This window comes from Desmodus rotundus, chromosome 13 (genome assembly GCF_022682495.2).
Source record: "Desmodus rotundus isolate HL8 chromosome 13, HLdesRot8A.1, whole genome shotgun sequence".
Lineage (NCBI taxonomy): Eukaryota > Metazoa > Chordata > Mammalia > Chiroptera > Phyllostomidae > Desmodus > Desmodus rotundus.
In genome coordinates this window covers 51,645,401-51,668,014 of record NC_071399.1, presented here as the reverse complement: position 1 = coordinate 51,668,014, position 22,614 = coordinate 51,645,401, and the positions used below count along the sequence as shown (strand labels likewise).

Here is a 22,614-nt window from a genome sequence, read left to right as displayed (position 1 = left end):
CAAGGCAGTCTTGTAAATATATTTTAAAAATAAAAAAAGAGAAGCAGCTTGTGCGCATCCACATTTACCATCCACTGCCTCCTGTGTGCGTATGGCGCCTGTGGCAGTTGTAGCTTAGGCCGGTGTGTGAGGTGTTCACATATCTTGCTGCTTAAATCACACTGCCTGATTTTATTTGCGGCACACTTTCTAATTTTTCCAGTCAAAGAAATCACAACATTTGTCTACTTTGTCAATTCGCAGATGTACCATGGTGTCAGTCTAGTCGCTTGAGCAATTTTAGGCCTTCAGCCTGGTTACTGCCTAGTTAGTAGAAAATGGCTGTATTTGTGGTACTAACACTATGCTTGAGTCACCATTTTGCTTTCAAACTGCCTTTCCAATGTCATTTTTGTCATTCTGTTACTGGCAATTTAATTTTAAAACATCATTCTTTAAAAAACATTCAAAATAAAAATTAAAGTACAACTTTGTGCTTGCCACCGAATCAAATACTGTGTTGCATATATAAAAGAAATAAAATAGATCCTGTTAGCCTGAGGATACAATACTGAAGTTTAAATAAATGTGAAATAGCATGGTGATAAAGCATATGTGAATTTTTTTTCAACAGACGTAAAATAGAGAAGATGTTGATGGCATTCTCTATTAACACAGTAATGTCAAATGAACTATGGGCTATTTAAAAGCCCCACTATGTTTTTAGATGTTAGTATACTTTTTAAAATTAAAAATTCAAGTAAAGTTTAGGTCAAGAGTTCTGCGTGAGCCACTTGCTCAGGTTTCAGGTCGACTGCTTTGTACTGCTTATTTTCTACATTCGCAGTTGGTTTGTTTCTCTGTTTGGGTCGTTTGCATATGTGGAGGGTTGGGGGGACTTGTTTTAGAACTCTAATTTGTATCTGAAAATTTGTATCTGAAAAAATAAAAACACAAGCCAATGACTTTTTAGTTAATGAAAAAAAGTTAGGTAGTATTACATATTTTTTGCTTTTTGGGTAACATCATATCCCTATTCTGGATTAGTTAGGGCTAAACTTTTAAATTACTTGCTTATGTCTAACAGCTTTAGTATTTTTATAGAAACCTTTATTAGGACCTTTACTCTTATTTCAGAGTACAAAATGTGGTTGTGTAGAACATATATTTTTTTAAATTTCAATTTGGGTTCAGTTTCCAAATAATATATTTTTGTTTGTTATCAGTTGTTTATGGAAAAGAATATATAAATTATTTTAATATCAAGTTAATTAAAAATACAATTGAAGAAGTAGATCAGGTACAACACCGTTTCAATAAAGGATTTTAGTTGCAATAAAGAATTTTATTTCCAATAAGGAATTGAGTTTTTGATTACCTGTGCTATACTTTGTCTTCTCAGTGTGGATAAATAAGATTTTGATTGCGTAGTTTTTAGTCATTTATTGAACATCCTTTTTTGCTCTAGTGATCCACCTAATTTGGGTTTCTTTTTGTTGTTTTTAAAGGTGGCTAGGCCTTCTGTATTTATTTTTCTATAAAGTTAGTCTTTAGAAGTAGAAGTTAGTTCTGGAATCAACATTATTTTTCTTGAATTGTTGAATGAATGGAAAACTAATATATGTGGCAGGTCTTGCTCTAGGAGCTCAGAGGCGAATGAGATACCCTCCTAGACTTCAGTGAGCTCGCTTGCTTGTTTACTTATTTATTTCAATGTTTCTTATGTTGGGACTTGTCAACTGAAGGACTTTAGGGGTGTGTGTGTGTATGTATGTGTGTGTATATATGTGTATATTGTGGTTTTCAGTGGTGATGATCTATAGATTTCATCATATTTTTAAAAGGCTCTTGATATCTAGAAAAGCTAAAGGAGACAGAACACTAAACTATGAGGGGGGACTCTTCCCAAAACAGGAATTATGTTCTGGAGGGCAGGCCCCTTGTGGTACAGGCTTCCCCCACCAGGTGAGTGTTCTAAGAACCCATCTGTATCGGTGCACCAGCTGGCATTGTTGTGAGAGGCTGCATTTGGTTTCAGTGGATGTTTTTTGAAGACTCTTTCAATGCTTTTGTCCATTTCACAATGGGGGATTTATGGAGAGCACTTGCCCGTACCCATCACACTTAGTGTTCAGCAATTTTTGACCAAAACAGTATGACCCTCGTGCTCTGCACCACCCCCCCCATTCATCCCATTTCTCTCCAAGAGACTTTTTGTTTTGTTTCCCTGGATAAAAAGAAGTCCTTACAGGAAAACCTTTTGCCAAGTAGAAGATGTGAAACAAATGGCAGAAGCCCTAACAGGCATCAAAATTGAGTAGCTCAAAACTGTTTTGAGCAGTGGGGTTATCTTGATAGGTGTATTGTATGAAATGTAGAATATTTTGAAGGTGACTAAAATTTAAACATGTACAAATAAATACAAAAATTTTAGTGTTTCTCTGGAGGGGGTTCTTCTCTCATATAATGTACTGCAATAAATGTTATAATAAGGATAAAAATAATTAAAGATCTTTAGGAGATTAGCATGAACATTGGAGGCCAACTATATTTAAGGTCCTACACAGGGCTCACTTGATGTAAGCCTTTGCCTTGTTCCATGTTGCTTCATCTTTTGTACATAGTATAGTGGCCCATATAAAGTGTGATGCTTGTATAGGTGTTGGCCATGGTAGTAATAGATGGGTGGCTTTTTTGAAGATAGTTTAATGAAGGGACTATTTGCAGAGGTGTGGGCATAGGTAATCAAAAGAGATGATGAATCTGTCAGGGACTGGCAACAAATGGAACTGTTACCCACCTGGGCAAAGGGCAAGGAAGGGGATGGGAATTATGTTTCAGGACTCAAGAGTTGTAGGCATGGAAAAGGAGCCACATAAACAAGAGCTGTGGACAAAAAGGAAACATAGCTGGTAATAAATTGTACTATTATTTCTGTCTCCTTCCGCCTTTTGCTTCCTGCTGGTTTTTCCTGTTTGGAAAGGCAATGTCTCGGGCACAGATTTTTGACCCTGCTCTGCCCACTTTGGCTTCCAGCATTTCCTTACTGAGAGATGAGGAGCCACACTGACTATACTGGGCTTATCACCTTTGTGGGACTATCATCCCCTGTTCAGGTTCTGTGAATGGTCTTTGTTTTGTTTAAGGGTAGTCAAGTGGCCCTCAGGCATGCCCCCAGCTTTCAGTACTTCAGACTCCACAGGTCGGGTGGAGTGCAGGGTAGAGAGGAGGTGAGAGGGGTTTTTCTGCTGCAGCACTAGAGCTTGCTCCTGGGCCTGTTCCTTTTGACCACCACCCGGGGCACCCACTAAGCTACAAGGGACCCATGCACACAATTGGAGTTGATGTTACTCTCTCTCTTCTCTGTGTGATTAAAGCAGTGTTCTATCCTGTACCGGACTATGTTGTGTTTCCTTGGCAACTTTGACACCGAGATGCAGTGGGCAGAACTGTTTGGAGTCCTCCCCTGGGATTGGTGAGCTGAGTATGGTGTTTTGTTCCACAGGTCCTCTGATTGGCAAAAGCCAACCAGAAACTAGAGGGTAGTTGAGGACTCGATAATGTAATTCTTAGAGACCAGGGGAGGCAGAGGTGCAGAATAAGTCAAAGAAGAGTGTAGAATGTGTCCAGAGGGACAAATGGAAAATAATCAGCAGAGTGTTCAATTCTTATTTGTTAATTTAAATTGAATTTTTATTGTTAAACACAATTTAGCCTTATATATTATTAGATTAAAATGGAAAATGAGCAAATACCTCATAGTTTAATGTTTCTGATATAAATACCTGAAAGTAAAAATTCCTTTGTAATTATAGAGGCAACTATTTGTCTCATGTATTTTGAATAGTTGAAATAGTAAAAATGATGCAATAATTATTTATAAAAATGAAATTAGGATAACTCAGATTTTTAAGACTTTGTATTTTTTATTTTTATTTTATTTATTTATTTATTTAAGACTTTGTATTTTTTAAATATGCATTTTTCGTGTGGAAATTTGGATTATTTAATCTAGAGAAGACAATTCATTTTCTAGGACCTACCTCAAAAACCACTTTTATGAATCTCCTTAGATAAATTTAAATGTATTAAAACTATATTTAAATGTATAAGTGGCATACTTCTGTTATGCCACTTATGTTTATTAATGGCTAGTTGGCACACACTTAGCATAGTGTATGCCAAGCCACTATGCTAAGTCTTTTACAATAATTATTACATTTTATCCTCACAATAATCCTAGAAAGTGTAGATACTGTTGTTTGGCGTTTGAGATTCATTCATGGACAGAATAAGTCCATAAAGGCCAGAGATCTTTATATTCTGGTATGAATAGTTCTGTACTGTTTTGTTTTTGTTGTTATCGTTGGTAGTCCCTAGTTACTTTCGAAGTTGAGCACCTTATCATATGTTTATTAGCCATTTGGATTTTTTCTGTGAGGTCCCTGACCTAGTCCTTGTCTATTTTTTATTGGGTTATCTGTCGTCTTATTTTTGAAGTTGTGGAATTCTATGTATTTTTGGATATATGCTCATTGTTATATAGTATAGATGACTTCTCCCATTCCGTGGTAGAGCCAAACTGAAATATTAAAGATTGGTAGATCTGAGAGGCAAAGATAAATATTTCTAGTCAGATGAAAAAATAAACAAGTTGGTAGTGAACTAAAGTAAATTCACTGGTGACACAGTTGAGTAGTTTAGTTAGACTGAGGGTCCTTAACATGAACCAATGGAAGATAAAGACTAGAGAACTCAAAATATATTAGCACCAGGGAAGCTCTAGAAAACAGCAGAAATATATCTCAACAGAACATCTTCTTTATGTCAGTACTCACCTTCGTACTGGATAGTAAAGTTAGAGCACTATCATACATGCCCTTTGTCACCTGGTATTTCTCACTGTAGAGTCTCCCCTTGACGATTTGGGGCTTGGACTTAATGTCCTTTGCAGAACTTGAAGTCTGATGTCTGAATGGCTTTTTGGTTTCAGCAATTCATTTGGTCTCAGCCCTTCATCTTAGAACTCCTGCAACAATGGGAAAAGAATCCATTCTGTGCCCTACTGATATTATTCTAGCTTTTAAAAAAAACTTTGCTGGCTCTTATGGATTTACCTTTCACAATACTAATCAGACAGAAACATTTCTGTGGTGTCTCTCCTTAATTCTATATCCATAGGTAAGTCTAAGGGAGGCTTGGAAATACATGGCTGGCTAAAATGGAACTTTCGATCCCACAGAAGAAAGGGAGACTGGGTATTGGGGGACCACCATTGATCTCTGCTACATACACCTTTTTCGGTTGTGACTTATATACTCTTCTGAAGTGATTAGCATGGTGTGAGAGAGAAATCCATAAGATCCAAGAGAATTTTTTGGGGGAGCTAAAAAAATCTCACTGGGGAACAAAATGGATTCACTTCACATTGTTGCAGAAGTTGTAAGATGGAGGGCTGAGGCTGAAAAGCACATAATAAAATGGAGTGTGTACCAATTTAAAATAGATTTTTATCCAGATAAGCTCATAATTTTAGATACTGAATTCTTGATTCCTGTTTTAAAATTTTTACATTGTTCTCGAAAGGTAGAAATAGAATAGCTTTTCTTTTAATTTTAATTTTTTATTGTTATTCAATTACAGTTGTGAGCCTTTTGTCCCCATCCCTCCCCCCCCACCCCAGTTGAACCCCCCTCCCTCCCCCGCCTCCACCCTCCCCCTTGATTTGGTCCATGTGTCCTTTATAGTAGTTCCTATAAACCCCTCTCCTCACTGTCCCCTCCCCAATACCCTCTGGCAATTGTTACAATATTCTTAACTTCAATGTCTCTGGTTATATTTTGTTTCCTTTTTTCTTCTATTTATTATGTTCCAGTTAAAGGTGAGATCATATGGTATTTGTCCCTCACTGCCTGGATTATTTCACCTAGCATAATGCTCTCCAGTTCCATCCATGCTGTTGCAAAGGGTATAAGCTCCTTCTTTCTCTCTGCTGAGTAGAATTCCACTGTGTAAATATACCATAGTTTTTGGATCCACTCATTTGCTGATGGGCAATTAGGTTGCTTCTAGTACTTGGCTATTGTAAATTGTGCTGCTATGAACATTGGGGTGCACAGGTTCTTTTGGATTGGTGTTTCAGGGTTCTTAGGGTATAATCCCAGCATTGGAATTGCTGGGTCAAAGGGCAGTTCCATTTTTAGTTTTCTGAGGAAATTCCATACTGTTTTCCACAGTGGCCTCACCAGTCTGCATTTCCACCAACAATGTACTAGGGTTCCCTTTTCTCCCCATCCTCTCCAACATTTGTTTGTGGATTTGTTTATGTTGGCCACTCTGACTGGTATGAGATGGTACCTCATTGTGGTTTTAATTTGCATCTCCCTGATGGCTAGTGATGCTGAGCATAATTTCATATGTCTCTGGGCCCTCTCTGCATGTCTTTCTTGGAGAAGTGTCTGTTCAAGTCCTTTGCCCATTTTTTAATTGGGTTGTTTGTCTTCCTGGAGTGGAGTCATGTGAGTTGTTTATATATTTTGGAGATCAGGCCCTTGTCTGAGGTATCATTAGCAAATATGTTTTCCCATACTGTTGTTTCTCTTTGTAATTTGGTGCTGTTTTCTTTAGCCATGCAGAAGCTTTTTATTTTGATGAGGTCCCATTTGTTTATTCTTTCCTTTATGTCCCTTGCTTTAGGGGACATGTCTGTGAGGATGTTGCTGCATGGAATGTCTGAGATTTTCCTGCCAATGTTTTCCTCGAGGACTTTTATGGGGTTACGACTTATATTTAAGTCTTTTATCCACCTTGAATTTATTTTTGTGTATGGCGTAAGTTGGTGATCGAGTTTCATTTTTTTGCATGTAGTTGTCCAGATCTCCCAACACCATCTGTTGAAGAGGCTGTTTTTGCTCCATTTTATGCTCCTGCCTCCTTTGTGAAATATTAATTGACCGTAAAGACTTGAGTTTATTCCTGGGCTCTCTGTGCCTGTTTTTATGCCAGTACCAGGCTGTTTTGATTACAGTGGCTTTGTAATACAGTTTGATATCAGGTATTGTGATCCCTCCTGCTTTGTTCTTCTTTCTCAAAATTGCTGCAGCTATTTGGGGTCGTTTCTGGTTCCATATGAATTTCTGAAATGTTTGTTCTATATCTGTGAAATATGTCATGGGTACTCTAATAGGGATTGCATTGAATCTATAAATTGCTTTGGGTAGTATGGCCATTTTGATGATGTTAATTCTTCCAATCCATGAGCATGGTACATGATTGCATTTGTTTCTGTCTTCCTCAATTTCTTTCTTCTGTGTTGTGTAGTTTTCTGAGTACAGGTCTTTTACCTCCTTGGTTAGATTGATTCCTAGGTACTTTATTTTTCTTGTTGCTATATCAAATGGGATTTTTTTCCTGATTTCTGTTTCTGCAGTTTCGTTGTTGGTATACAGGAATGCCTTTGATTTCTGAGTATTGACTTTGTGTCCAGCTGTTTTGCCAAATTCATTTATTAGGTCGAGTAGTTTTTTGGTGGAGTCTATAGGATTTTCCATGTACACTATCATGTCATCTGCAAACAGTGACACTTTCATTTCCTCCTTTCCAATTTGGATGCCTTTTATTTCTTTTTCTTGTCTGATTGCTGTGGCTAGGACTTCCAATCCTATGTTGAATAGGAGTGGTGAGAGAGGGCATCCTTGTCTTGTTCCTGATCTTAGTGGGAAAGCTCTCAGTTTTTGTCCATTGAGTGTGATGTTGGCTGTAGGTCTCTCATATATGGCCTTTATTATGTTGAGGAATGCTCCCTTTATTCCCACTTTGCTGAGTGTTTTTATCAGAAATGGGTGTTGTATCTTATCAAATGCTTTTTCCGCATCTATTGATATGATCATGTGATTTTTGTCTTTGCTGTTGTTGATGTGATATATTATGTTTATTGATTTGCGAATATTGTACCATCCTTGCATCCCTGGGATGAACCCCACTTGGTCATGGTGGATGATCTTTTTAATGTATTGCTGGATGCGGTTTGCCAATATTTTGTTGAGAATTTAATGTCTATGTTCATCAGAGATATTGGCCTGAAGTTTTCTTTGTTCGTTGTGTCTTTGTCTGGTTTTGGGATTAGGACGATGCTGGCTTCATAAAAAGAGTTTGGCAGTCTTCCATCAGTTTGGATTTTTTTCGAATAGTCTGTGAAGGATAGGGGTTAGCTCTTCCTTAAATGCTTTGTAGAATTCTGTGAAACGATCTGGTCCAGGGCTTGTGTGTGTTGAGAGTTTTTTGCTTCCATTTCGTCTGCTGTTATTGGTCTGTTCAGGTTTTCTGCTTCTCCTTCATTCAGTTTTGGAAGATTATATTTTTCTAGAAATGTGTCCATTTCACCTAGGTTTTCAAATTTCTTGGCATACAGTTCTTCATAGTAATTTCTTATAATCCTTTGTATTTCTGTGGTATCAGTTGTAATCTCTCCTCTTTCATTTCTAATTGTGTTTATTTGGGTCCTCTCCCTTTTTCCTGATGAGCCTACTTAAAGGCTTGTCGATTTTCTTTATCTTTTCAAAGAACCAGCTCCTGGATTCATTGATCCTTCAAAATGTGCTTTTAGTCTCTATTTAACTCTGCTCTGATCTTGGTTATTTCCTTCCTTCTGCTTGATCTGGGCTGTCTTTGTTGTTGTTCTTCGAGTTCTTATAGGTGTAGAATTAGATTGTTTGTTTGAAATGTTTCTGTCTTTTTAAGGTAGGCCTGTATTGCTATGAACTTCCCTCTCAGGACTGCCTTTGCTGTGTCCCATAGGTTTTGGGTTGTTGTGAGTTCATTTTCATTTGTTTCCAGAAAGTTTTTGATTTCTTCCCTAATCTCGTCCTTGACCCATTCATTGTTTAATAGCATGCTATTCAGTCTCCATGATTTTGAGTGTTTTGGGTTTTTTCCTTTAGGGTTGGTTTCTAGTTTCAGTCTCTTGTGGTCAGAGAAAATCCTTAATATGATTTCAATTTTCTTGAATTTGTTGAGGCTTGCTTTGTGTCCTATCATGTGGTCTATCTTTGATAAAGTTCCATGTACACTTGAAAAGAATGTGTATTTTGCTTCTTTGACATGAAAAGCTCTCTCTCTATATATCAGTTAAGTTCATTTCATCAAGGGTATTGTTAAGTGACACAATATCATTGTTGATATTTTGTTTGGAAGACCTGTCCATTTTTGACAGTGGGGTGTTAAAGTCCCCTACTAAGAATTGTGTTGCTGTCAATATCTTTCTTGAAGTCCTCCAAGATTTTCTTTCTGTATTTGGGTGCTCCTATGTTGGGTGCATATATATTTACAATGTTTATGTCTTCTTGGTGGATTCTTCCCTTGAGTATTATGAAGTGACCTTCTGGGTCTCTCTTTATGGCTCTTCTCTTGAAGTCTATTTTGTCTGATATGAGTATTGCTACCCCAGCTTTTTTTTTTCCTGTCTGTTTGCTTGGAAAATTTGTTTCCATCCCTTCACTCTCAGTCTGTGTAGGTCTTTTGTCCTGAGGTGGGTCTCTTGTAGGCAGCATATGTGTGGGTCATATTTTCTTACCCATTCATCTATTCTATGTCTTTTGATTGGAGCATTTAATGCATTGACATTTAAGGTTATTATTGATAGATAGTTATTCATTGCCATTTTTTCATACCTGTGTTCCTCTGTCTTTCTCTTTACCTTCCTTTCCTTAAAGCAGTCCCTTTAGCATCTCTTGTAGAGCTGGTTTGGTGGAAGTGTATTCTTTTAGACTTTTTTTGTCTGGGAAACTCTTTATTTGGCCTTCTATCTTGATTGAGAGCCTTGCTGGGTAAAGTAGTCTTGGTTGCAGACCTCTGGTTCTCATTACTTGGAATATTTTTTGCCATTCTCTTCTGGCTTGGAATGTTTCCATTGAGAAGTCAGTTGCTAACCTTATAGGGGCTCCCTTGTATGTTACTTCCTGTTTCTCCCTTGCTGCCTTTAAGATCCTCTCTTTGTCTTGGAATTTTGCCATTTTAATTATGATGTGTCTTGCAGTGGGCCTCTTTGGGTTCCTCTTGCTTGGGACTGTCTGTGTTTTCTGGATTTGGGTGACTTTTTCTCTCCTCAGATTAGGGAAATTTTCCATCATTAGTTTTTCAAACAGGTTTTCTATCCCTTGCTCTTCCTCTTCTCCTTCTGTTATTCCTATTATATGGATATTGTTACGTTTCATGTTGTCCTGCATTTCCCTTAATCTCCGTTCATTCTTTCTGAGCCTGTTTTCCTTTTCTTGCTCTTCCTGGGTGGTTTTTTCTACTTTGTCCTCCAGCTCGCTGATCCGATCCTCTGCTTCATCAAGTCTGCATTTGATTCCTTCTACTGTGTTCTTCAATTCAGAAGTCGTATTCTTCATTTTTTTCTTGGCCCTTGTTGATAGTTTCTATTTCCTTTTTCATGTTGATATAGTTTGCAGTGAGTTCATTGTAGTTTCCCTGTAGTTTCTGGTAGTTCTCTTTGAGCTCAGAGAGCTCAGTGAGCTTCCTGATAACCATTGCTTTGAATTCAGTATCTGATAGTTGAGTTGACTCTTTTTCAGTTAGCATTCTTTCTGAGGCTTCCTCCTTTCCTTTCATTTGGGGATTGTTTCTTTGTCTTCCCATTGTTTGTGAGATTCTTCTTGTTAGCCTCTGCTTCTTGAATTGATCTATTCTGACTCCCTGGGTTTATGGTATGAACTTCTATGGTAGAATGCCAATGGAATTCAGTGGTGCTGTCTTCTTAATCTCCTGTGCTCACTGGTCTTGAGCTGACCTTTATGGGTGTAACAAGGTCTAACTCTGGTCTTTTCAGCACTCCAGGTTTTATTGTCTCATCTGTGGGAAAAAGAGAAAGGGGGGCGGGGAAGAAGAAGAAAAAAAAGAAAAGATGGGAAGGAGGGAAAAAGGGAATAGAAAAGGAAAGGAAGGAAGGAATAAGGAATAAAGAAAGATCACAGGCAAGATAAGAAGGATTTTTAACAAAAATTAAAACAAGAATAAATAAAAGAAGGCACGAAGAAGTAATAAAAAAGGTCAAGGATCTAAGGAAGAAGGAATAAAAAAAGAAAGAAGGACAGAATGGAAGAAGGAATTCACGGGGAAAGGAGGAAAGAAAGAAAAAAAAAAGTCTTCTGCTGGCTTTAAACTCGTCTGGTTAGTTCTGCTGGTCTTCCTGTCTGTGGAATGGGAGGGGGTGGTTGGAAGGATTGGTTTCACTTTTCTCCCTTCCTGAGTCACACTCTTTTCCCTGTTGTTCAGCCTCCAGTCCAGTTCCTCAGGGTCTTTCTGTTCCCCACTAAGCCTTTAGTTCACCAGATATGCTGTCCTTGAGTTGCACTTATTAGGGGCAACTCACACTCCCCCTTCTTGCTCTTTGCTGTCTTAGATGCTAGGGGCTGTCTGTGGTGCTATGGGATAGTTTAGCCCCCTACTGGGTTGAGTCTTTCCGGGGAATGCAGTCTCCCCCAGCCCTGCAGCTCCCCTCTGCTGGGTGTTCTGCCTTAGTCTAGAGAGCCAGTAGGCCCTGCAGGGCTCAGTGCACAGGGGCTAGTTAGGAGTTGCTCAGAAAGGGTGCTTTTAGGTGTGGTGGCTCGCAGGCAGCCAGGCTGTTGATCCGCTGATCTGCTGCTTTGGGCCTGAGTCGCGTGTCCAGCCGGTCTGCTACCTTGGGCCTGTGCATGGGGCAGCTAGCCTCTGCTCCTGGTGCACACCCACCCGAGGTTTCAGGTGTGGGCACCCAGCTGGGGTTTCAGTTGTGTGCCCCCAGTGTGCTAATCTGGGTGCGCGCAACTGGGCTTCAGGTGAGCGCCGGTGCTGCTTATCCAGCGTTCACCGTCCAGGGGTTGAGTGGGGAGGGGCGCCAGAATCCGTGGCTACTGTGGAGAGTTCTCTAACTAGCCGCTGAGTGCTTCTATTTTCTTTTTCTTTTTGAGAAATTCTTCCTATTCAAGCCCCCCTGGTCCAAACAAGTACCTGGCTGCTCACACAGCCCAGCCTGGCTCTCTCCCAAGAATCCTGCAGCAGACCCTGCGCCAGGGCCCTGGCTTCAGCTGCCCTGGTCCCTGCATAGGTCCCAGTGACCTTATTGTCCTTAAGTACTCTTCTTACAGTCTGATCTTTCAATGTCCTCTATCTTTGGTCTTCATATATGCTGGAATACCGTTTGCTGTTCACTCTGCTCCTCAGATCAGCTAGGTGTTGCACTGGTGTTGAGGGGAAGTGGACTCCACACCCACCTATCTCGCCACCATCTTGCCGACCTGTTGAATAGCCTTTAGATTATTTATCATTTTTAACACTTTTTGGATTTTGACATATTTACTAAATATACATCTAATGTTTTACTAAATTTTTACATATAGCAAATGCCATTGAAAATCACAAGTTAATGGAGGATGCAATATGTGCCTTTTATATTTATAGAAAACAAATACATTAAACCCACTATTAAGAATAGTCTTTAGAAAACATTTTAGCAATAGGTAATATAAAATCTCTAGGTTAGAATGAATTCAAATATATGGAAATTAAATGAAAATCTAGAATTATTTTAGTTCACTGAAAATTAACTGATATAGTGCACAGTAGATATAATCTCATAGACACTGAGATTTTTTTAAAGTTCTATTCACAGTAGAGCTTGAAGAAAACTATTTAACATAGTTATTCACATTATTAAAAATGATTTACTTGAAAAACCCAGTATATAACACTATAAGTAATTATTTTTTCTTCCATAGGCAAGAAGCTTGATAGCTGTAGGACTGGGTGTTGCAGCTTTTGCATTTGCAGGTAAGATAACTGAAGGATACATATCAATGAATGTTGTGAAATATTTCCAAATTGCTCCTATAGTGATTATAAGCATACTCTTAGTATTCTGAGGTTTTTGGTTTTAAGACATTGTGCATTTCTATTCTTTCCACATTTATATTCACTGAACCATTGATATTTGCCAGTGTAGCAAAATCTAGATAAAATTTGTGGTGAAGAAAAGTAATGATAGAAAAGCTATGAAAATTAGCCATTACTCAACTGTGTCACAAGTGAATTTACTTTACTCCGCTATAAACTAGTAGATCTTCCTGGCAATTTTTTAGTCTGGGCCATAGTGTACTATAAAAAAAAATCTTTAATATGAAGCAGTGTAATTGATATGGGGTTCTTTTCTTTTCTTTTTTTATTTTGAGAATACATTTATTAAAGCTGGAGACAGTGAAACAAGGAGGCGCCTAGGACAGAGGAAGTACCAGGGGAGAGACTAGGTGGGGCTGCTTTGGCTCTCTAGAAACGTTATGGGAAAGAAAGCGAGCTAAGACAGGGTTGCTGTCAACTCACAGGAGAGTCAGAGGAGGCCTTGGAGACAGGTTTAGGGGTCAGCCCAGGACTAGCCAGCGTTGCCCATAGCTCCCCTGGTTGCAAGTCTCTGGGGTCTCTTAGAATTTAGCTGATGCGGGCCTGTGGGGAAAGAAGACAGGGAAGGGAAAGAGGCAGGGCATGCTCCCAGGAGGGGGTGTGTGCAGATGTGGGATTCCTTTATTCTCCTATGTATTTCTTCTTGTAGGTAAGATTGCACATTTCCTGAGCTGTCAGTATGTTCTTCCTTTTTTTCCCTTTACATTGATTTTTTTTTTTTTGGCTTACACTGGTTAACAAAATTATATAGGATTCAGGCGCACAATTATATAACATATCATGTATACACTGTATAGTGTATTCACCACCCCAAGTCAAGTCTCCTTCCATCATCATTTATCATCCACCTCCCCCACTTCCACCCCCTGCAATCAGCACACTGTTGTCTGTGTTCATGAGTTTTTTCCCTCTTTTTTGCTCAGTCCTTTCACACCCCTAGCCCTACCCCCATCCCCTCTGTCAGGTTTTTCTGATGAGCACAGCTGTTGTTCCCTTTAGTGTACTTATTACTTCATTTTTAACATATTGGTGTAATGTCTTTGATAAACTGCCAGTGTTGCATTTTTAAAAAGAATAGTTACAAAGATTTGAAGGAAAATAGCTATTTCTTCAACTTACAGTTTATAGTCATCAACTTAGTTTTAAATTGCCTTGTACATTTTATCTTAGATTTACATTTTTTTAAATTTAGTATTTGTATCTCTAAGTTCCATGGAATTGATCTTGTTAATTGAATCTTCTTTTTAGGTGAAGCAAATTCCATTGTGGTTATATGGAGTTTAGTAAGATCCAATAAAAATGAGTAGAAAAGATTTTTGTTTTGTTTTGTGTGGTATTTAATTTCATATCAAATGGAAGTTGACATCTATATGATGAGAGACTTGGATGAGATAGGGTTTCAACCTTACAAAGTTTTACTTAATGTTCTCCTTGATCTCAAGAGCTTTTTATCTCCTAATTAGATTAGATGCTTCACTTCTCAGGTCTAGCACCCTGCTTTTCACTATAGCACATTTGCAGAGGAATAGCAGTGTATTCAGACAGGTAACTCCTTTTAAAAGATCTATGTAGTTGCATTTTCCCAGTAGAAACCTTGATTTGCAAAAAGGTTATGGTTAGAAGTTAAAAGTTCAGAGTGTCAAAACTGGTTTTCTACCAAGGCTTTTGGGAAGAGAGACACTAATATTAGTAGTCACTCATCCTGATTAGGGTACAAAAGGTAAACTATTCAGATAATATTTAATTCTATGCCCCCAAAACAGTTTAGGCCCTCTTTTGTTACTGATTCTTAGTTGTCAGGACTTCAGAATTTTTATTGTTAGGATGCCTAAGAAAGAAAAGCACTAAAATAAAATAAATTTTTAGGAGATCAGTCCTCTTCAGTAAGAAGTTGTTAATGGACGTTGGTAATAAAATGTTGGTAAATATTTTCTACAAATTGTGCTTTTACTTTAGAGCTAACTCCATTAAAATCACTCCTATGTTGTATAGCTTCTAAACTGTATTTGTTTTCTATATATTTCAAAGCGATTACCACTGTGAAAAGTAATAGAAATAATTATTTTAGATTCCTGAGTATCTTTATGTTAAAGGATTTCATCTGCAGTGTGGTGTGAAAAGAGCACTGAGACTTTTTTGTGACCTATAACATTGTATAGAAATGTAATATTGGTCTTTTGTTGACTTTATAATTATGAACTAGAACTTGATAAATTTAATAGCTATCATAACAATAATAAATCAGAAATTTGAAAAAATATGACTGTGGTAAATTTTGAAATAGTTATCAAAATAGTGTATGTAAAATAAATTAATAAATACTGTGGTAAACACCTTGTGAGTATTGACTTTGAGTATAGACAATATGTTATGTTTGCTTCTATCCTTGTTACTTTTTAGGTCGCTATGTATTTCAGATCTGGAAACCTCTACAACAAGTAATCACAGAAACTGCAAAGAAGATTTCAACTCCTGTAAGTTAATGATAACTTTCTTTGGAAAGCTCACTTTGATTTTTGTTTAAGTATCATATTTGATACTAATTCAGAAAAAATGTCTTGAATTTTCCAACTTTGTATAAGTTTTACTTTATGTCATCAGAGAATTTGTTTCATTTATTGATTTAGATTTTTTTAAGCTTCTTGATTATGTTGTTTTTATATCTAACCCTTTTCCTGGTTTTGACATCTATTTCTTACTATTATATTCCTTTGGTAGTATTACATCAACTTTGAGGTATTTTTATTGTTTAATTAATATTCATTGACTCCGTGACTGGTCACTATAAACCAGTCCCTGTGCCCAGAGCTGGATTTGGCTGGTGAACAAACAGATATGTTCTGTGGTCTAGTGGTGCTTACCCAAATGTTTATTTCATCTTGAAATTTGTAACTAGCTCCCTTATACCACCACTACTGGCTATCTCATACATGAAATTTTAACATTCCAACCTTGAAATCCTATAGGGCTAACACATTTATCTACCAACATTATAGTTACTCTGCTGAGCCGAATGTAAGTGAGGAAAGAATGATAGCAGGCATCTAAAAACTATAGTGTGGCAAACTGTGGTTTATGACCACTGGAGACAATGCAAAGAAAATTCACTGAAGCAGTGCGGCATAACCATCAACTGCTGGGAAATAAGAGCAGGTCTATGATAGATCTTCTTGGCTTAACAGCAATTTGAGAATGTATTATTTTAGCAAAAGTATTACAAATTTGTGAGGCTTAGTTCGCTATAAACAATAACCTCACTTTCAAAGGATAACATAGCGACAAATAATTAAACTCAGGTTCAAAAGAACTACAAGAAGTTTTCCAGATCTATAAATGCATGTCTCTGATTGAAGGGAACATGTGTTTATTTTCTGTTTTCTTATTTATATTTTATTTGGGTGAAGTATTAATAGGTGTTTAGCATTCATTCAGTAAGTAATCATTAAACGTCTACTACCTACCAGGCATTATTGTGTGGAGTGGGATATGGTAATGAATCAAAGACACTGCCCTCTGGGAGCCTACATTTTTAGTGGAGACAATTAACGAATGAGTAAGTAGGTTGTATAATGTGTAAGTGTTGAATGCTTTTGAGAAAACTAAAGGAGAGTGAGTGGTCTAAGAATAACAGCAGAGAGGAATCTGTTAGGTCAGGGAAGGCCTCTCTGAGATGAGGGAGCAGGCCCTCTGAACACACCAAGAAAGAGTTTTCTAGGCAATAAAAACACTGCAAAGGTCCTGAGGTGGAAATGGGTTTAGCAGCAACAGTAACTGCAATGAAGTATGCGAAGGGAATAGTGGTAATTTGGGCCCAGATCACTAAGGGCCTAATGGCTATGATAAAACTGCAAATTTTCTTTTAAGTATGATGGAAAGTCTATGGAAGGTTTTGAGCATGGGGGCAATGTGATTTTTTTATTTTAGATTATTACTCTGCCTGCTGCATAGAATATTGACTAGAATGAACCAGAATAGAAGCTGTGAAACTGGTTACAAGGCATTGAGATAGTCCAGGTAATAAATGATGGAAACTTGAAACAGAGTTAATAGGAAAGGAAATGCTTACAAAGTTCTTTATTTTCTTTATTTTTTTTAGTTCTTTATTTTTTAAAAAATTATTGATTGATTTTATAGAGAAAGGAGGCAGGAGGGGAGGTGGAGAGCGAGAGAGAGAGAGAGAGAGAGAGAGAGAGAGAGAGAGAGAGAGAAAGAAACATCAGTTTGTTGTTCCACTTATTTATGCATTCATCGGTTGATTATTGTATGTGCTCTGATGGGGGACCGAACCCACAACCTTAGTGTATTGGGATGATGCCCTAACCATCTGAGCTACCTGCATGATCTAGTTCTTTAAATGAACATTATTTATGTCTTTCCATATGTTTATATATAATAAATGGAGCAGATTTAAGAAATCTTTTATCTTCTATTAGGGTGATCTTCAGTAGATATATTTATAGCATAAATAGAAGACTCCCAAGTTTTGTACAACTACATTATTTAACATTGTAAAGGATGAGAGAGCAAGAAAATGAAAATTTTCACTGCTTTGTGAAGGCTCACACTTAAGGTTGAGTAGTTCAAGAGATTGTCCTGGGTATACTGAACCTGGCAACTCCATTTCTTAAGGTGAGAAAAATGATACATGCCCCCGTCCCTATCCTTCTGGGCTTCAAGTTAAGAAATATGAGTCTTGTATATTTTGCCTTGTTTTCACAAAATTCTTGCAGTTTGCAGTGAAATATCTCATTATCAATTTTTTTCTTAAAATGTTATTTGCTTCCTCTATACTTTAACATCATCTTGTTCTTAAATCTCATTTTTCTTTTTCTCAAACATTTTCTTTCTCTTTCCATTTTTCTGGAATACTGTCTAGAGTAATCTTTTATATAGGATGCATGGATTTTTTCATATGGGATGCACGGATGATAAATGCTTTGAGTTCTTTGTTAAATAATTTATTTCTTTAGCCCTTACTGTTAATTATCATTTGAGCTGCTGGCTCCTTGGAATCTGGTGGAACCAGTATTAGAGAAGTACAGTCATCTCTGCTCAGATTGAATCTCCGTGCCCTTGTATATCCTTTCTTGTATATTCACAGCCAGATTTTTTTGCTACTGTCAGACTCTCAGCCAGATTTCCTGGTGTTATTTCTTTGTATACAGCCTTTTTTAATTTTTCTTTTGTTACTTCTGCTTTTGGTTTTAGCTTTTGGTGATTTTTGTTTGTTTAATTCTGCAATTTGGGGGGTTTTCTCTTTATTATTAATGTTCTGATATTTCACAGAAATTCTTAGTGAGCCTTAATTATATGAAATTGTCTGTCGTTATGGTTTTCCTTCAGTGATTTTCTTTTTTAAAAATAGTTTATTTTTATAGTACTTTTCCCATTACTATTTATCACCCTTATACCCTCTTCCACCTCCACCCACCCCTGTCCACCAGCATTCACCACACTGTTGCCCGTGTCCATGAGTCCTTCTTTTGCTCAATTCCTCTACCCCCTATCCCCTACCCCAGAGTTGTTAGCCTGCTCTCTATCTATTTTGCTTGTTAGTTTGGTTTGTTCTTTGGATTCCACATATGAGTGAAATCACACAGTATTTGTCTTTCTCTGACTGGCTTATTTCACTTAGCATAATGTTCTCCAGGTCTATCCATGCTGTTGCAAAGGGCCAAATTTTCTTCTTTTTTATGGATGAGTAGTATTCCATTGCATAAATGTACCACAGATGTTTTCTTCTATTGTCTTTCTTCTCTGTTCCTAGAACTCTTTATTACAAAGATATTGGGCCCCTAAGTCTATCCCTTTTGTTTCTTAACATTTTATCTCTTCTTTTCTATCTCCTTTGTCTTTCCATTCTACATTCCATAGTATTTCCAGAGGTTATTTTCCAGATCACCATGTTGGCCCTTAGAAATGGTCTAAATGGTTATTCAGTCTATCCACTAAATTTTTTACATCAATAATTTTTTAATATTTAAGAATTTTTCTTGTTTCTTTCTCATAGGAACTTATTCTTTTATGGATGTGTTATTCATTTGAGTATCTCTAAAGATATTAATTCACACTTTAAGTTCTCTTCTGTTTCCTAATTTATCTTCTTCCTTCAGAGTCAATTGTTAATTGTTTATCTTTTTTCCAGAAAGATATATTTATTGCATAATATTAGTGATAATATTTTATAGCAAAATTTAATGTATACATTTTTCACAAACATAAAATGGAAATAAAGACATCTATCAAATTTATATGGTGAAACAAAGTCCTAGTTTTTAGACTTCAGTAGTCAATCATTATTCTGGTCCAGGGCCATCAGTACATGATTTTCAATAGTTGAGGATTTTGTCAGTAACTGGAACAAAATCTTTATATGTGATGGTTGTTTCCTATATAGAACCCTTTCAGGGACTCTGTTTTTTCATCCTTTTGCTCTAATTCACCAGTTGGCTCAGGGATTTTATTTGTTGAGACATCTTTTTGTTCTATTTCATCACCTAATGGCTTACTCTTTTTCCAGCCAAAGAATACTAAGGAGCCCACCATGGTCCAAGTACCCCATGTGTAGGTCACAGACATCTGTCAGTACCAAGGCCATGGTCTGGTTCAACACATGCCCTAGTTGTTCATCTTGGTTCTGTTCCCCTCCCAACCACCACTGCCATGATACTGGATTTGTTTAAATGTCTGATGATCCTTGGTTTTTGATTTATGTTTATGAGGACCAAGTTGATTAATATGCATGTCCTTCCTCAGCAGTTTGGCAGGCTTGCTTCAGCAGTTTAATTGAATGAGAGGATTTGCAATGGTCTGTGGGTACGTAGATGGGCTATGTCAGTAATCATGTCTTCCAAAGCAAGGAGCCCAGAGGCAGGCTTGGGACCAGAGTCCAGGAGCAGAGTACTTCGTGTTACCCTCACCAGCCTTCTGAGTTCTGAAATGTGATCTCTTGGTACTCTTTGTTTCTTTTGGGACCTGTGCCACCTGCAGTAAGATGCGACTCAGGCATGTGATTCTGTTTTAACCTGAGGGCTAAAGCAGCATGTGGCAAGCTCCTTATGATCTGTATTGATAGAGTTAGGAATGGTCTATCTCTGCTGTTCTGGTTTAATTAAGTACCCTGATACTATTTTTTCTATTTGTTAACTCTGAATTCAGTGTTTTTTCCTTGATTTCTGAGAAGTGTATCTTTCTTTTCTCTGGTGATTGGGCTGCTATGACTTTTCTGTATGTGCTATCTTCTCTGTTTTCAGTCTTCCGGCGTTTCTCTAAACCTTTTGGTTTGCTACTTGCCCCGTTCTTGTTTTATAGGCCTGTTATGGATTTTTATTATTTAAAATTTGTTTAAAACAAAATATGTAAAAAATAAAAATGTTTTATTGTTTTCTCATTTCAAGGTCATTTTGGAAAGCAAAAGACCTGTATTATTTAGTCTGTTGTTTTGAACCAGTACCCTTTTGCTTGCTTTTAAAAGTGTTAATGTATATTATTGACTCAGCTAATGTCTAATTACTTCTAATGTGTTTCCTGGGGGAAAAACCCAAGTCATTGATCTTCTTTTGAGGCTTTTATTTTCCTTTATGTGAATTTGTCCTTTTACTTGAATATAGTTTTTTTTTTTTTTAATTGAACTTCTATTGTTTATGGTTAAGGGAAATTCGTGGAAATAATGTTAATTAAAATCATCCTTCTGTGGCTCTATAAATCAAATAAATTATTTTACAAAATAAAAAATTACAGTTTATGGTAAATGTTTTTCTTCTCATAAGACTATGGAATGATACAGTTCTCTGGTTGTCTGGAGGGACTTTTATATTTCAAGCTACTGACTAAGTAAAATAGCTAATGAGTAAAATAGGTAATAGCTTTTGTGTAACTTGGTTCACTTCATATACATATCCTTTGATAATATATGACACTAAAACATTTAATGCTAATTTTACAAGGAAAATGATTTTGAGTTCTGTTGTATATATACAGGGGGTGGGCAAAAGTAGGTTTACAGTTATGAGTGTACAAAACACAGTTTATTCTTATATTATTATTCTTTCATTATATATTTTTCCATATGAACAACTGTAAACCTACTTTTGCCCACCCCTGTATATACTTTATGAATAGAAAATACAAATATAAACATGATCCACATATATGCTGTCAATTAGAGACCCACAGAACAAAAGATCTACACAGGCTGAAAGTGAAGGGATGGAAAAAGTACTCCAAGCAAATGGGCATGAAAGATAAGCTGGGGCAGAATACTTATATCAGACAAAATAGACATCAAAACAAAGGCCATAACAAGAGACAAAGAAGGTAGCTACATAATACTTAAGGGAGTTGTTCAACAAGAGGATATAACCCTTATAAACATATATGCACCCAACACAGGAGCACCTAATACATAAGGCAAATCTTGGAGGACTTAAAGAAGGAGATTGACAGCAATACAGTCATCATAGGGGATTTTAACACCCCATTGTCAACAATGGGTAGATCTTCTAAAGAATCAACAAGGACATTGTGGCACTGAATGACATGCTAGATCAAATAGGCGTAACTGATATATACAGAACTTTCCACCTCAAAAAAGCAAAGTATACATTCTTTTCAAATGCACATGTATCATTTTCAAAGATAGACTACATGGTAGGAGACAAATCAAGCCTTAACAAATTCAAGAAAATTGAAATCATATCAAGCATCTTCTCAGATCACAATGGCTTGAAACTAGAAACCAACCTCAAGGAAAAAACTCAAAACCCTTCAAATACATGGAGACTGAATAACATGTTACTAAATAATGAATGGGTTAACAATGAGATCAAGAAAGAAGTCACAACATATCTGGAAACAAATGAAAATGAACAACAGCACAAAATCTATGGGACACAGCAAAGGTAGTCCTGAGAGGGGAGTTCATAGAAGTAAGGCCTACCTAAAGAAAATAGAAAAACTCAAATAAACAACCTAACCCTACCTAAAAGAACTAGAGGAACAACAATAAACAAAGCCTAGAGTGAATAGAAGGAAGGAAATAATCGAGATCAATTAAGTGACAGAGAAACTAAAAGAAAATCCAAAGAATCAATAAATGCAGGAGCTTGTTCTTGAAAAGATAAACAAAATTGACAAGCCTTTAACCAGACTCATCAAGAAAAAAAGAGGACCCAAATAAAATTAGAATTGAAAGAGGAGAAGTAACAACTGATACCACAGAAATGCAAAGTATTGTTAAGAAATTACAATGAACAGCTATATGCCAAGCAACTAGATAACCTAGGTGAAATGGACAAATTTCTGGAAACATAGAATCTCCTAAAACTGAATCAAGAAGAGGGAGAAAGCGTGAATAGACTGATAAAAACTAGCAAATTTGAAGCAGTAATCAAAAAACTTGCAGGACACAAAAGCCCTGGACTGGATGATTTCACAGGCAGTATTTCCACACATTCAAAGAAAAAATAACACCTATCCTTCTCAAACTATTCCAAAAAATTTAAGAAGAGGGAAGACTCCCAAACTCTTTTTATGAGGCCTGTATTATCCTAATTCCAAAACCAGGTAAAGATACAACAAAGAAAGAAAATTACAGGCCAGTATCTCTGATGAACATAAACGATAAAATCCTCAACAAAATATTGGCAAACCACATCCAGCAATCATTAAACAGATCATACACCATGATCAAATGGGATTTAAACC

At 36.9% G+C, this 22,614-nt stretch overlaps 1 protein-coding gene across 1 annotated transcript in view; it reads left to right on the top strand.

The window, feature by feature from the left end:
• Positions 1 to 22,614, top strand: part of DNAJC15 (DnaJ heat shock protein family (Hsp40) member C15) — a 91,047-nt gene that overhangs the window by 21,562 nt on the left and 46,871 nt on the right. The window contains exons 2-3 of the mRNA XM_024569408.4: positions 12,735 to 12,786; positions 15,310 to 15,383. Of these exons, the coding sequence (XP_024425176.2) occupies positions 12,735 to 12,786; positions 15,310 to 15,383 (126 nt within the window). The remainder of the gene's footprint in view (positions 1 to 12,734; positions 12,787 to 15,309; positions 15,384 to 22,614) is intronic.